This window comes from Priapulus caudatus, unplaced genomic scaffold (assembly GCF_000485595.1).
Source record: "Priapulus caudatus unplaced genomic scaffold, Priapulus_caudatus-5.0.1 Scaffold561, whole genome shotgun sequence".
NCBI lineage: Eukaryota > Metazoa > Priapulida > Priapulimorpha > Priapulimorphida > Priapulidae > Priapulus > Priapulus caudatus.
The window spans coordinates 96,509-113,801 of NW_014577622.1; the positions used below are offsets into that span (position 1 = coordinate 96,509).

At 44.8% G+C, this 17,293-nt stretch overlaps 1 protein-coding gene across 1 annotated transcript in view; it reads right to left on the reverse strand.

Moving 5' to 3' along the window:
* The window catches only part of LOC106811660 (thrombospondin type-1 domain-containing protein 7B-like), a 149,423-nt gene that overhangs the window by 86,835 nt on the left and 45,295 nt on the right, over nucleotides 1-17,293 (reverse strand). Inside the window, exons 21-25 of the mRNA XM_014815362.1 lie at nucleotides 16,743-16,858; nucleotides 15,967-16,161; nucleotides 8,086-8,099; nucleotides 7,692-7,786; nucleotides 27-150 (exon numbers count right to left, since the gene is read on the reverse strand). Of these exons, the coding sequence (XP_014670848.1) occupies nucleotides 27-150; nucleotides 7,692-7,786; nucleotides 8,086-8,099; nucleotides 15,967-16,161; nucleotides 16,743-16,858 (544 nt within the window). The remainder of the gene's footprint in view (nucleotides 1-26; nucleotides 151-7,691; nucleotides 7,787-8,085; nucleotides 8,100-15,966; nucleotides 16,162-16,742; nucleotides 16,859-17,293) is intronic.

Below are 17,293 nucleotides of genomic sequence, written 5' to 3' on the forward strand. Positions count from 1 at the left end.
GCCTCGGGCACCATCCTCGGCCTCACGTGGGGACAGCAGAAGGCGTACGGCATCTTTATGCTTGACATCATGGAGCGGCTTGGCACGGACGTGCAAGAGACATCAACGATACTCGGCGTCGCAATAGCAATCTCCCTGCTCATAGGTAAACTGTCAAATGTCGCTCAAATGACGCATCTGTTCGCGCGTTATCTAACAATTGTCTCCGAGAACAGGTAGCCATCAGGTGCTACAGTCTGTCCTGTGACGAAATTATGTCACACAAGCAAATAAAACTTTAATTAATGCTTAGAAGATGTAATTTCTATCGCGTATCGCGTGCGTGAGATATCTTAAGGCGCGTTCACACGAACGTTTTTGGCCCGAGCCTAATTAGGCCCGCGCCAGATTTGGCTCGAGCCGAGCGTTCACACGGACGTTTTTGGCCCGAGCCTAATTAGGCCCGCGCCAGATTTGGCTCGAGCCGAGCGTTCACACGGACGTTTTTGGCCCGAGCCTAATTATGCCCGTACCAGATTTGGTCTTATCGAAAACGTCGGACCAGGCCCGAGCCAAATTTTTGCACCAGCTTTCGGCGAGCGGTAGAGCGGTAGAATCGATTGAGCGGTAGATGCCGCGAGTGTCGAACGTGTACTTCGACGAAATAAAGTCCAAAACAGTATAAAAATTCGAAAAATTTGATCAGGATGCACGTTTTCAAAATTGATAATTAAACTCGGAACGTAAGTAAACACTGAATCGTAAACAACGCCATCTCGCGACATACTGTCAAAGTATCTGTGAGATATTTGTGCAATAAAATTTATTTGAATTTGAATTTGAATTTGTAAGACAGTATTCACTTGCGTACGTGTGAACGCTCCGACTCAAACCGGCCCGAGTCAAATTTGGCCCGAGCCAAATCGAGTCCATTTGGCTCGAGCCAATCCATGACCGTGTGAACGCGACTTATACATCCAGCCTGAGGTGGGCGTGAGGTGGGCACAGGTGGGGGTCATCATTATGGCAATCAATAACAGACGTCATTCATTCCATTTGTCAATCATTAACGGAAACACGCGAGGTTTACCGAAGTTATAACACTTCGAGAGACAGTCACAGTAACTGACTGATCTCGAGACAGTTTCCGGCGAAAATACCAGATTTTCACCGCTCATTATCTCAGCGTAGGGGCATCGTATGGACATGCGGTTTGTTTTATATGAACAAGGTAGGACAGCTGATCAATAATACTGCAAAGAATCGTCAAAATAAAACGGGAAAAGTTTATTAATTCGACTAATACTGCAACATGGTTTCAGCATTTTACCGTTGTACGCTCTCCTTCTTTATATGCTCTTGATATATATATGTATTATGCGTGTGAGTGTGTGTGCGTGCGTGTGGGCGTGCGTGCATGCGTGCGTGCGTGCGTGCGTGCGTGCGTGCGCGCGTGTGTATTGTGACAGTCTCTCGTAGGTGCTATAGGTCTAGTGCCTAATGCGTAGGCGTAATGCCTAGGTACGTGCTGCAGAATCGATAAAGCGTTTTTTAGCCTGCGATAAGTACTTCATGAAGGTGGCTGTTTAATAACCAATTAACTTCAATATATTTCTCAACGCTGTCTCGGGGCGGTCTGACCAATAAAATGGCTGAATGCTCCCAAACGTGAGCGATACATCAGGCATGTTATATTCTGAATACGTAGCCGCGGGCTGCGAGAAGTCTTTAGTTCTCGTGTGTACACTGCGCGACTGCTGCGCCTTGAGGTGTGATCACATGTGTTACAGGAAGCACATGTAGTTCTCCGTCTGATTACCTTTCTTCGATCTCTTCCGTCAGTTGTATACGGCATTATGTAAGAGAGGCTTTCGCCTTTAGGCATAAAATTATTGTTCATTTTATTTTAAATGCTACGCGCCTATCCTATTAATTTGTGCAAATTAATAAAATAATATTAAATTAAAAGCAAAATACACGCACCCGAGCGCATAGGCACATATACTTACATACCTACATAACCCCGCCAATTATAGATAACACGGGTGTCTTGCTTATAGGCGTGTATACTATGACATAGTTGCTCTGCATCAACCATAAAGCATCATAAAGCACACTTTTATGCTTTACACATCCCCCAATAAAACTACGCAATGTCCAAATTAATCCAAGATAGAAACACGAGTAGAAAATTTACTAAAACTTCAGCGATTTCCCACACACACACACACACACAGCGTTCGCCAATAACCGCACCATTTGTGGCCGTGTCCACGCAAAGCATAATTACCAGTTGTCCGCTTCGGGGTATCAATAGCACGCAGTTTGGCGCGAAGGAATAGAACTTCTGTTTGATAAACATAATTGATACACGTATCGATCGAGTTGAAAATGTGTACCGAGCCTCGCCACTCGCGACAAACGCGTATGTTCAATGAATGCACACTCACGCAACCAGACGATGATGCTTCTATAGCCTTGCTGTTTTTACAGACAGCCCATGCATTCACTTTTGAAACGAATCACGTCGTTAGAAAGCACACGCGAGCACATTCACGCTAACGAGTTTTCTTCCCAGCATTAGAAAAACTCTCGCATGCAGACCATTTTTGTCCGTTTTTTATTATTCCTTTATGTTTCGTACGTGAGCATATAATTTCATCGCGTGGAAACCGCGGCAAAAATGAGTTCGCGCAATTAGCAATGGATCCGCATCAAACGTCAATAGTCCGACAGCGATTTCAAACATATCACATAAAAAACGCCACCACGACTCGAACTACATAAATGTCGAAAAACTCAAACAGAATTATAGCGTGTAACAAGAGCAGCATGTGTACTGACGCGGTGTCATGGCCACGCCAGGCCTGTACGCGGGGAGTGTTCTTCATGCTATGCAGCAGCCATTGCAATTAGCGCCTTTTCTCACAGTAACCGCGGCGCATCATTACGTTAAGAACACAATGGCAGCGGGATTTCTTTTTAAAAAGTTCGCGTGTCAGCGACGCGAGAAAATGTTAAGGTTACAGCTTTCGCGCTGTGCAGCCCGTTGCACAGACGTCGTTTACTACTCCTGCTTTACTGTGCTGCCTGCCGTGTTATTACAACGGCTACTCGTGCTACAATGTGCTCCTTGTTGAGTGATTATCATTACTACACACGCTATGCCACACTGTCTGATGTGTGAACGACATAATTATCATACTTGCGTTGTTGTGCTACCTGCAGTGCGGACTATGCAGGCACACGTACTCGGTTGTGGTGTCTGCCATGTGAACGTTGTTGTCATACGTGCTTTGCTGTGCTGTCTGCTGTGTAGACGGTGGTATCAAACATCATCTATTGCGCTCTCTGGTTCGTGATCATCATTATTACAATGATATAATGTGATACAGGCTGTGCGAATGTCATTAACGTACGTACTGTGCTGTGCTGCAGTCATATATACAATAACTCTACGTACGACGGTATGTGTGTGTGTGTGTGTGTGTGTGTGTGTGTGTGTGTGTGTGTGTGTGTGTGTGTGTGTGTGTGTGTGTGTGTTGAACTCGTTAACAGGATGTGTGTGTGTGTGTGTGTGTGTGTGTGTGTTGTGTGTGTGTGTGCGTGTGTGGTGTGTGCGTGCGTGTGTTTGTGTATGTATGTGTGTGTGCGTGCGTGTGCGTGCGTGTGCGTGCGCGTGCTGTGTGTATGTGTGTGTGTGTGTGTGTGTGTGTGTGTGGTTGTGTGGTGTGTGTGTGTTTTGTGTGTGTGGTGTGTGTTGTGTGTGTGTTGTGTGTGTGTGTGTGTTTGTGTGTGTGTGTGTGTGTGTGTGTGCTGTGTGTGTGTGTGTGGTGTGTGTGTGTGTGTGTTGTGTGTGTGTGAACGCATTTTAACCGGACTTAGCACCAACTAAGTACGGTACCAGCTAAGCCGTGTATACGTGTGAACGCAGCAATAGTTGGTGTTTACTGGGAAATTAGGCTACTTAGGTTCTTAAATAGGTTTTTATTTTCTTCCGAAAAAAAGGTGCTTGTTGCTTGTAAAATATTGGTGCGGTCCATTGTTTATATAAAATATATATGCATATAATTATGTCTAAATGACTGCAATCTAGACAAATATACAAACTCTATTCTAGGTTGTCTTATTTTTTTATGCCTTTTAATTTATACCTAATAAACATCAACAAAACAAAACTAGATTGTTTTAAAACACCACAAGCATAATGCCTGGCCAGGTTCCTCAGTCACGAGGTATGGTACCAGCTAGGACGTGAAACTGCACTGTACCGTATTTTTGTACATTATATTATGTATTATTATATTATATTAATTTGAATTTATATTAACGTATACAGTATATAATACTGTAGTAATAATATACTATAACTGAAGTGGAATTGCAAGGGATTTGGCTCATTTTCATTGCCTGATAGAGCTTGTTTTAGTTGATTTATGAATTTTATGTGATTTTTTTATTTTTATGACATTTTTTTTTTATGTGTTAACTAAATTTTATCAAATAATAACTTGTTTCAAATTTTAGGCTAAAACAGGTTTTTTTGTCAAGGGGGTCGAAATGGAAAATCTTAGCCTAACAGGTTCTTAATCACTATAGGTTCTTATACGCGGGGGTTTACTGTATTACATTGTAAATATATACAGTATCAGTGTCACATACTATCATATATACTATATTACGTACGCGGTGCACACATATACAGCAGAAGCGACGAATGTGTGCATGGCCTGACATATACACACATACTATATGCATTACCGACTATGAGAGCTCGCACGTTAGAATTTGCATTCACACGTTCTGATGCGGCCGACTGCATATTCAGCCGCGAAATATATATAATACCAAATGCTTGGCAGCTGTCACTGAGGCATTGTGCCGTTACGGTGACGGTGACGGCTACGTGTGACGGTAGATAGGAGAGTGAGGATGCGTGGCGGACAGTAAGCGCTATACAGATATAGCGATTGATGGAGACGAACAAGACAGGCACTCACGCGTTGTAAAACCCAGGATTAAATCTACAATACGTGCCACCGAGGGGGGTGTATAACGTGACAGAGCAAAGAATTCGAATCAGTTGAATCCGGTAGTGGAGTCCACGGGTAGTAAGTACTAACAGTAGATATTTCACATACGTTCACCCATTTTGCACACAGGCGGTCAATCATTGTGAAAAATAGAAAAACGCTGATTTCTCCGTTTCGATTTCTGACATAGAAGCCGATGTATAAATGGATTTTCTCTGTGATTACAACTCGGATTAATTTAATTTTACACTCGTTTTAATGGTAACATATTGCTGTAAAAAAGTGCGTCAGGAATTGTTATTAAGTGCCGTATTTTATTAGTTATGCCTTTTTATTCGCTAAAATTTTCAATTCTAACACACAACTTGATTTTTAAGCAGTTTTTTCAATTTTTCTCGGTAAATATTGAAACTTAAAGAAAAATCCTGACGCTCTATTTTGGTCCATATTGTGCTTAACATGTGGCAAAAATTGTGTATCTTCACTTTTTCTGGTAGTTGAGAAATATCCAAAATTCCATTTTTACATAAAAATTCAAAATTTGTGTGGTAACATAATTAGGTGCTGGAAATTTCACGAAATTTTTTGGCTTGAGCATAGAAATATATTTCCTCTACAAATAAAACAAGTGAATGATTCGATTCATTCGCCAATAAACGTTTAAAATTCATTAGAGCAATACCCGTGCAAAAGGTGGAGAGTATCCTTAATGAGTTGACGATGTCTTGATATAGTCAGCATTAACGTATCACGTCCGGTAGATAATGCCATTTAAATAGACATTACGTTCTAACGACAGATTCAGCCATAACAAGTTCTAACTACAGACATCCCCAAAGGAGTGAACCGCAGCACAGTCGGCCGTTCGCTGTCTAACGACCCTACCGAAAATCACTGACTCTTATTACGCATGTATCTAATGTTAGGACTTTTGCGAAGCTTATCAATATAGGCATATTGACAGCGCTGCCAATCCCCTATTATATAGCGATATATGCCAGCAGTGCTAGCAACGATATTCGTTTTCTTTTTCGTCGTCTTCTTCTTCTTTTTCTTCTTCTTCATTGCCTTCTTATTTTTCCCTCTTCTTGCCATTTCAACGACTAATTATAAAGGTTCGTTCCCTATAATGGCGTACATGCTATATGATCTACTGTGAATCTGTACTTCAGCGTAACTCCGAAGTCACGTTAATCTTGTCTCGTCTATACACTCGTCTGGTAGCGTTTCGAGTTTCCAGTTTAATAGGATCAACCTAAAGGCTGAGGATGACTTGCGATTTTACCTTGTCACACGTCGAAGATTACTAATTACCTTTACAACCAAAACAAACTGAAAGGCTTCGATGTCACAGGATACGACCGTGTATTATTGATTTTCTCTATCAGGTAGTGAATGACACACCGACGACCTTGCCTAAGTTTGGTTACCATCGCGTCGTTGCGGTGTGATCACCCGCGAATGTTGGGGGAAGAAACAAACAGCCGCATAATCAAAAATGAATAACACCTTATTAGAATAAAAAAAATAGTAATTAAATGGAAGACTAAATGGAAACCCGCAATGACCAGATAGAAATCGCCAAAATAAGCAAATTTGGTTGTGAAGTATTTTATCTCAAAATGATCCACGCAACTTTATAGGACTAATAATGGAAACAAATGAACGTCATATATAAATAAAATATAGGTCTATAGTTATAATTCCATTATAATTTATATTTGACACAAGAGTACACACACACGCACTCACGTACGTTTTACTACCGCGTACTGGAAAGATTCTTATTCATACGTGGTACATTGATTATAAAATTGTTTTGTGCTTTTCCCCTAGCTGCTATTGCACCCAATATGTCACCAATATGGCACGCGCGCAGCCATAGTAGAATTGACTATATTGGTTTCAGAATGTTTTGTAGAGCGCGGTAATAGCTAGTGTTAGCTGCTATCAGTGGCTGTTTAATTAACACAGACACAGAGTGCCTATAAAATGTATGACAAAGGGTTTGGTAATCCATATTCATGACATTATATTAACAGAGAAATATGCTAGTGTTTTTAGTTAAAAAGAAACTTTGCCATTGCGAGCACTTGACGGGTATGAATTTATTACAGGTACATTTCTTTCAAAACAGTGATGCGCGTTAAGTGGTAAAAAGCGTGCCTATGCATGCTATTAATAGAATAATATCAGAATAATATCAGAAGAGAGTGTAAATACGAATATATGGGTTACGATTATAAATAAATAAATAGATAAGTTAATTAATTAATTAAATAATTAATTAATTAGCAAGGAAGTAAGTGAACCAATCAATCAATCAATCAATCAATCAATCAATCCATTTATAAATGAATAAATGGAAAAAGTAAATATATATATATATATATCCTGATATATATGACTAAAATAAGCTTATATATACCTAGATATAACGTAAATGTAGCCTAGATATATACCTAGATATAGCCTAAATATAAAAGCCTATAAATATAAAGCCTATAAATACCTACATAGGGTCTATAGCATAATTATAGCCTGGATGTACCTAAATATAGCCTAAATAATAAAGCTTAGAAATACCCAGATATAAATATAGCTTAGATGTACCTCGATATACCCTAAATATAAAGCCTAGAAATACCCATATATATAGCATAAATATAGCATAGATACCTCGAGTGGCAGGTGTTGACTTCTACGCTGTCTAGACGCTCCGTCTCCTCTAGATGAGGGCACGACTTGCCACCGCCGGCAAGTACGCGCGTCACCTACAGGTAATGGATATGGAACACGTGTTACTCGGTTGCGACGACTAAATACGAGCCAAGTTGCAGCTGCGTCCGCTCACCTGATGATGTTCCCATGGTAACAATCGCAGAGGAGGGCGCTTATGTATTTGGCGGAGTTTCTGCAGCATTCATGAACAAGACCGACACCGGGTGGAAGTCGCTTGGGGTCACGTGACATTCACAAGCAGACGAATCGCAATACTACCATCTTATAATTATATCCGGGATATATGGACAGGAGTGTTCTGTATTAATGCTCATATCTACACGACGGATACCCTCAACCCACCGTCTAGCGAAAAATACCAACAGAAACATAATTGTAGGTAAACGTATTAACTTTGTTTTGTTATTTATTTGGTTTTCGATGTTTTAATTACATGAGAAAAACACGTATGTCCGTATGGCATAGCTTATGCGAGAACTGTAGACCTGTTTGTTGTTGATATTGTCGTTTGCATGATGTAGACGTCCGCATGCGAAGAGTCATATCAATTTTTAGAAGAAAGTGTTGGAATGGCTTCCGCGATGACATTGCCAGAATGCCCCACCACGCCACTGCGGCCGTGCAAGTCTCGTCGGCGAGAGATCACGCCGTGTTAAATCTGCTATATGAGCAAATTTCACTCACGCAACTGAAATAGCGAAGTTTTTCAGAAGACCTTTTCTCCGAAAAGCTTTCACAATATATATCTAACGCAACCATCCATGTGCCAACCGTTGTCACAGCGCCGGCATTTCGGCATACACACATACAGACCACGCGCGTTGACTTGACGTCGGGACTAGTGCACTTATGGCATTTCGCGGTGAATGACTTCGAAGATATTACTCACCGAGGAAATCTTTTTCCTCTCAATATTTGTTTACGACATGCATGAAATATTAATAAAAACAACAGCTGTTGTCGGAAAGCAAATGTCACGCGCTACAGGAGAATCAATGCCAGGCTTTTTCTTTTCCTCCTCCTCCCGCCGCGGATGCTAGAAAGCTGCGCTAATTGAATTCGCAACTTAACGATGTGCGTGCTTCTACCTTCATCGTACTAATAGAGCTTCTCTGGGTAGATCCCCCGCGATCCCTTGTCATTACAACCAACGCTGAGCGCGTATTGATTGTCTTGTGACCCAGCATGAGAGACCGGATCCAGAGGAAAGCGGCGCCTTGAGAGGTCGTTGATTCCTGCCCGCTAGCGGATCTTAGCGCGCAGTTCGCGGCCAAAGGCGCACGCGACCGCGCGGAACGTTCTACAAGGTATCACGCGCTGGCATGCTATTATCGCTTGCGCCAAATCGAAAGCCGGCGCACGGATCATTGCTGCCAAGCGAACAGTCTCGAATCTTTGCCGGGTCTAATTCACTAGGCAAACATATGCACACGCCATCGCGCAGGCCCTATAGCGATGTTTTCACGTGACGTCATAGCATCAGCTCACTGTGATATTTGTTATTTTGATGTCGGTTGGCAGAGCAAAGCGTGCTGCTTGACATTTAACATTGAAGGGACCACGATGTTCTGGATAGTAAAGCACTGTTTATGGTAGTTGCACGTACACCGTGCGTGCTGCCCGTTGCGTTGCGTGCGCACGTACACTGTGCGTGCCATGCCGTGACGGTGCGCGTAGCAAGTGAGAGGGGTGCGAGCTTCCCTGACGAGCCGACTGGCTCCGACGCGTGTGCTATCCTTGCGTCAGCGAAGCGAAGGGCGCAAAGCGCTGTGATCATCGTCCTGCCGACCCCCCCCCACTGCGTATCCTGGTAAGACTTCTGACCGAGCTCCGCTACACCCTACATGGTTTCACTGCAGGTCCTCCGGCACAGCCGCAGCAGCTAGCAGCTAGAGCAGCAGTCGCGCACGGCTCGCGAGCTTCCAGGATGAGAGCACGGCTTGGCTTGCTGGGTGTTGGCCTTTGGAGCGTGGACGCCGCACAAGCTTATTACAGTCGTTGGGACCCGTAGGTCCACCACGCTCATGTGTACCCCACGCCGTCACCTGACGCGAATGTCCTGTCCCACATTAAACCATCTGAGTGCGCCGGGCGTTCAACTGTGGCGCCCGCCATTGGGGTGCTCCGCTCTCTCCAATCCCGATCGTTAGCCACCGTGGCACCCGCGCCCCGACTCACGAAGCCGCTCGCTCTTCAAAGGCCTTGACCCCAGTATCGCTGACCCCTGCATAGCTCGTAATGCTTTGCTACAGCCCCGCCGCGTCCGCCGCCGGTGTCTGCTCCTCTAGCTCCCTCCATGACGCGGCCTGCCGCCGCCAGCCGCTGGAAGTGCTGTGCCGCTCTCCCATTGCGGGCTGGGTGCACGTGAACGTGTGCGTGCGTGACGGCTGCGTCACGTGGCGCGCCGGGGCGTGTCGCGTGCACGTCACCGGCGTGCGTCGGCGGGCGGCGTGCGCGCGTGCGTGACATGTGCAGCTGTACTAAACGGTGCCGGGTGGCACGCTAGGCAGTCGTGGTGCTGGTCGTGTGTGGGTCTCCTTGTGGCACCGTATCACGCTTGCGTGGCCGTTGCGCGGAGCGCTTGCGCGTATGTACCATGTGCTATGCGTGCGGTGCCGTGCGAGCGTGCGTAAGTACATAGTGCGTCGCGTGGTGCGTGTGAACTTACACTTGCGTTGCGATGCGTAGTGGGCGCCGGTGTGTGTGCACTTACACGGTGCGCTTGCGTGCGCGCGTTTGTCGTGCGCGCGTGTGCAGGTACACGTTCGTAGCGTGCCGTCGCCCGTGCGTGCCACCGCACGCGGTGTGCAGGTACCATGTAGTGCAAGGGCCGCGCGTCGAGCAAACTGCAGCGCGGCAGCCGCGCTGACCGCCGCGCGGCACTTTTTTCAGGCCACTAAAATTTTCAGATAACCAAAATCTGTTCAAATAATTTAATTTAGGTCTTTTGGCGGTACATAACTCATGTATATCGTGCTAATTCTAGACGCTCCTATAAGACGAGACCAGGGCGTCAGATGAAGGTCAGGGTAGGGGCGTGTACAAGCGGGTGGGTTCCAGCGGCGGTCCGGACCCCCCCGTTGCTCTTTTCGCAGAAAAACGCATCCTGAGGGGGTGTAATTTCAAATTTTTTATGGGGAGGGCCCCGCAGACCCCCCTTCGCGTACAGTAAACTGTTCCTCAGAATGTTCAGAGAACTGTTCTAAAACACGCTTTATTAGAAAACGTTACTGATATGTGTAACCTAAAGAACATTCCAAAATAAACATTCACAAGGAACATACTTTGTTAGTGGGTATTCTTAATTCGCGTTAGACCCCCCTGATCAATCCTGGTACCCGCCCTGAGTCACCGCTAGCTATAAATTTCATGAATCCGACTCTGCACGACGTTCTCGGACTCACGTGTTACTCTGATTCTATGCAGGCAGCATGCGGTCGGTTATATTCGACGGAGCATGCTTTGCTCGCGGTCATGCGCGTTATCATTGACGGATATTAACAGTTGTTTGTGAGCACCAGTACATTTGTATGCCATGGGTCTTGAATGGGAATGTATGTCTCAGGGAATTTTACGCAAGATCTTTCACTGTTAAGTTTGAGAAAAAGTTAATTGGAGTTTTTGGTCAGTTATTGATTTTTAATTCTATGCATTAAGAAAAGCAATTTTCAAATCATCATGTATTCTTTATCTAAATCTACAGTCGAAACAACTTTTTTATGCTGCTTGAAATCACAATGCTCAGAATGCACAGAGCCCACCATTTGCCTTGTAGATGTCAATTTTCACCGAGGGGCATGCCCCCAGAACCCCCCCCCCCCCCCTAGGGTGGCCCTTCCGCCTCCCGTGTGGCCTACGCCCCTATCACCAAACGCGACGGCACTATTTTATTGCTTCCGACGCCTTTGCGATGTCGGTGCATGAGTGTGTGCTGCCACGTACACGTGGCGTCGTGAGATGCGTGCGTAAGTACACGATGCGTGCGTGGCGCTGTACCGAACCAATACTCAGCATCTGCTATGCCTTACAACGTTAACTCCGCCTGTGCGCATAGTGACAGGAACGCGTATAATGACAAACATATGTGCGAAATATACAGCTGTGCCTTGGGGATTAGCTCCAATCCATTGGTTGATACAAATCACGTACTCTCAAACTCCTGTTATTATGCGTGCATTGTGACCCTACCCTAACCCCGAACTCTATTACGCAAAAAAATTATTTGGTTAGTTATTCAAAAACTGTTGCTAATTAATCATCGTAATCATGGATAAAACATAGAATACAGAAACAGCCGAAATAACTTAAAAACAGATGGTTCGTATCAACACAATTTCAGGCAGTTGTCGTCTGTGGCTCTTAGGCGTTCCAGCTTCGATGGCAATGGGCGGTTATTGTCTTATGGATGGCCTATTGACAACACTGCAGGCGTATGTGAGCAGATGTTTAGAGGGCACTGTGGAAAAATTTTTTTTGTATCAACCAATGGAATTTGCGATGGCATCGTCACCCGAGTAACATTACCTGTGCAGCAGTGGCATGCGTGGGCGTCGAGTCATTGAGATATTAGGGTCTATGTTACAGTTTTATTATAGTTTTTCGCTAGCTCCCGCTTTCACGCATGCCACCAATTGTTCACGATGCTTACAGATGACATTCGCTTACCAGCCAAACGCTGCTGTTTTATGCTAAGTCAGTCACGCTCCTGTTGCCCCACGGAATTTCAGACTAAGACGATAAGTTCCACGTGACATTCCCTAATGTAATTCCCTGTTTTTATTTAATGCGCACTAGGGGGCCCGAGCGTGCGCCTGCCAATTTTGAAATGCACACTGCCGTGAAAAGCACGGGACGTCGGTCGGGGCCACCACTAGTCTACGACTCGTACCCGTATCGCTCGCACGACGTCTAGGGTACGCGTGTGGAACTGTCGACGCAGGTACCAGGTCTCCAATTATACGCGCTAGCCTAAGCCCTCGAATCTCGTGTATCTAGAGTCAACGCCTTTCCCGCCGCTGCCGCAGACGTAAAAGCGATAATCGATAATTGAACGCGATCGCTCGTCGCCAGCTGTTCCAGTGCGTGCATCACACACACACACACACACACACACACACACACACACACACACACACACACACACACACACACACACACACATGTAATGTACATATAAGATAATCTATTAAGTTCACTCTACATACGAATAGAATCACAATCGGGTACTCTATTATCTTAATCTTGATAGTATTGTGTGAGCATACCCGACATGCGTCGCATGACACAGCAGAAGAGAGCTAGCAGACTTCAAAGGCGTCCCGTTAATAACTACTGTGACTACAAATCTGCGCAAACCTTCAGGGCTACGTGGTTATCTTCTCCAAGATAAGTCCATTCCTTATCGGCATACTACCCATAGCCTTTAATTAGCCGGATAATATCAACCTCCGAAGCCATATTTACATCACACCGGGCGAGATGAACGGCCTAGATAATAAAATACGCTACGCACTCATTTGCCTTCCCGCATAATTTTACCCGATAAAATGCTCTTGCCCTTTGTGGTTGATGTTTCGACGCGGAGATGTAAAATTTGCATGTTGGTTTATGCCGTGGCAGATATTAAGGCTTGATTATTGGGAATCGCCAGTGCCTTGTGAAGTCTTGCTGCTACGACGGCTTTGTAGTAACCGCAGCGATATCTTTCAAGTCCAGCGCTTTGATCATAAGAGCGAAAACGCTACGGGCAACCGCACCGATCGTGTTGTGCTTAACAAGGAGGCAAAGCGCGATCGCCGTCGTATGAGCCGCACCCAGCAACAGTGCGCCAGTCTCACCACGGACGTAAATAACAATATAATTATCATATCAAATTTCATCAATTATAGTATCAATATGATTACCTCTATTATGGTTAATTTAGATTAACCTGTTAGAATTAACCTGTTAGTTAGTTAGATTAACCTGCATGTTATTAGCTGCGTTCACACGAGACTCCGTATTTATGAAATTCGGTATTTGCAAGATACCAAATCTGAGACAAATACGCGACCGTGCGTTCACACGCTGATTCGCGGCTCCAGAAATGCCGTATTTGCGAGATGCGAGCTGCTTTAGTACAACGAAAAAAAAACAATGCGTCCAAGCGAACAATCAAGCGAACAATGAGAATTAAACAATGCAATGCGCACCAACTGCCGATAAAATACGTAGACTAGCTGGTCCGCGCTCGACAGTTACACTCGCGTAACGCCCATAACGCGTAACGGTATGTCGAGACCGGACCAGTCTACGTATTTTATCGGCAGTTGCTGTTCACTGATTGTTTATTTCGCATTGTTCGCTTGGACGCATTGTTTTTTTCCAGTGTACTAAAGCAGCTCGCAGCTCGCAAATACGGCGTTTCTGGAGCCGCGAAACAGCGTGTGAACGCTCGGTCGCGTATTTGTCTCCGATTTGGTATCTTGCAAATACCGAATTTCATAAATACGGAGTCTCGTCTGAACGCAGCTAATGAGTCTTACCGTCTTGTAAGCAGTAGAGCTCTCTCTCGCGGGAGCCGTTGCCACACGTGCCTGAGTACGCCTGCGGCCTACACTCTCCCCAATACGACACATACCACTTGTACCTAATAGAAAAAAAGTTCGAAAGCAACATGTAATACATTTGAGTATAACTGCCGAGAAATAACGTGCGACACTGCCAACCTGTTAAATCCTTCCTGCGCCTTCATACGCATGGCGCATAGCTACATGGCGCATAGGGCGGTGCCTATCTCCGTTTCAGTAACCCTGAGGCCCCGAAGCTGCTTTCACAGTAAATGCCAGTAGGGGGTTAGTCCACTGGTAGCACTTCGAGTTAACTTGCCACACTCTATCTCTATTAGCTGAATGCTAAGCAGAGAAGCCGTGTGTACCATTTTTCAAGTCTTTGGTATGACTCGGCCGAGAGTTGAACCCCCGACCTTCCACATACGAGGCGAGCACTCAACCATTGAGCCATCGCAGTGGTGTAATAGCTGCCAACCTGTACCTATTCAAAAATAAGATCGAAATAACGCACGGGGCGTAGGTACACGTTGCTGCTAAGAAGTAACGCGTGCCATTATCACGTAACGTAATATATGTACAAGGCACCATGCACCTGTATTAAAAATAAGCAGCGCGCGAAATCAAAAGAACGTTGGCACGCGTGTTGCGTACTGCTAGGAGGTAATGAGAATCAATGTGCTCGCGCGCGTTCAAACGCTAACGTAATTATATCCGCGGTATGGTCGTGTTCTTACATAGTATGGATCCCTCGCTTAACCGCCTTCATTGTACACGCACAGCACTGTACGTGTACTCATGTTACATTGTATAAATATACAGCAGTGTACGTATAAAAGCATTACACTGTACACACACAGTAGTGCAGATTTAAAAGTATTACAATGTACACACAGTAGTACACGTATAACAATATAATATTTTATGCTATGTATGCTATCAATCAAGAGCTAATAATACCTTAAGTTTAATAATACCTAATAAGGTATTATTAGCTCTTGATGCGCTATATATATATATATATATATATATATAATTATATATACATACATATATATACATATATATATGCTGCGTTCACACGAGGAGAAAAGTTGCGTTCACACGCTAAAATATACGCGGCTTGCTTAGCCACGGCTTTCTTAGCTACACGATTGCTCCGGCTTGCTTAGCGCGGAATCATATTCCGCGCCAACTAAGCCGCGTATATTCGGCACGCACACGCCACCACACACTCACACCCCCACACACACCCACACTCACGGCCCCCCACCACACCCCCACACACCACCCCCACACACACCCACACCCACCACCCACACCCACACCCACACCACCGCCCACACCCACACACGCACCCACACACACACCCACACACACACACCACATGCCACCCACACCCACACACACCCACACACCACACCACACACCACACACACACACACACCCACGTACACCACGGCAACCCACGCACCCACCCACGACACCCAGCCACACACGTGTGTGTGGTGTGTGTGTGGTGTGTGTGTGTGTGCGCGCGCGCGCTCGCGCGCATGGTGTTGGTGCGCTGACACAAACAAAAAAGCTAAATAAAAAAATAAATTCATCTGATTCGATTCGTCAGCTGTCATCTCCGAGCAAGAGGAAATTAAATGTCAACTTGCCTCGTCCCCTGATGCCCTCGCCACACGTCACACCCGCTGGCAGCAAACAGGCGCCAAACTCACTGTAGACCCAGCTAAACGAATGGCACTGTGGCTGACAGAGTATGACCTCTCGTTGCGCAGACGGGCAGGCCTTGCCGCTGTACATTAGTGGCTGCATAACATACCTCCCTCTACTTCGGAATTGCAGACGTTCTATAAGCGAAGTGTAAAGACAAAAGGATGTAATCACGGCCACGTGGCTACTGTAATGGTCGAATTACTATATTAATATTAATATTTTATTTAATTAATTGATTATTATGGGGAACGTGTATGACATTCCTCGAAGACATGAACTACCGTACTGAGTACTGATCACATTTTATACTTTGGCAGCAAATGCTATTTACGCGATTTTAAACCAGGTTTACACTGATTTACGCAAGCGAATCCAGTATAATTTTGAACTCCGATTTGGTGTTTAAATTTAATTAAAATATGCCATTTAAACACAACAGATGATAAAGGGGCGTCCATAATGAAGATTGGCATGATATGACGATGCTAATTATAATATTACATATCTGCTCGAAGTGACTGTGAGGTAGCGCTGGAAGTCATTATTACTATATTGCTATGTGATATATAGGGACGTTCTGAAAAAACTGCCTATTAACGAAGTGCCACAAAATCAACAATTTGGCGTGTACGCGTGAAACACACACACACACACACAAACTGGTCTAGCCCATCCCGTCTAGTAAGGCTATTCAAGGATAGAGTGGTATTTTTACCTGTTGGACATATCTGGTCGCAGGTGGACCACTGACTCCAGCCTGAGATTTGACAATCAACAGAACACTGGATGTTACACGATTGGTTTGAAGGTGGCATCGGCAACGTATCACACCTGTAGAAGATGTAAAGCAGAGGCAAACGCAAATAAACCATACACGAAAATAATTCACCCTCAAGCGCAGCCGTTTAGAGCTGCATAGATGTGTTTCCACGTTATAGGCCTGCTACAAAAGCACGTAGTAATGGTATTTTGATTGTGCTAAATTCTTGGTTGTACAGAATATAATGAGTTGGCGTTAGATTTAGTGTCATGAAAAATAGCGCCCTATTATAAACTGTACACACACACGCACGCACACACGCACACACGCACACACGTACGCACGCACGCACGCACGCACGCACGCACGCACGCACGCACGCACGCACACACACACACACACACACACACACACACACACACACATATATATATATATATATATACATATATATATACGAGAGACTAATAATAACAATAATAATTAGTTATAATTAATAATTAGTT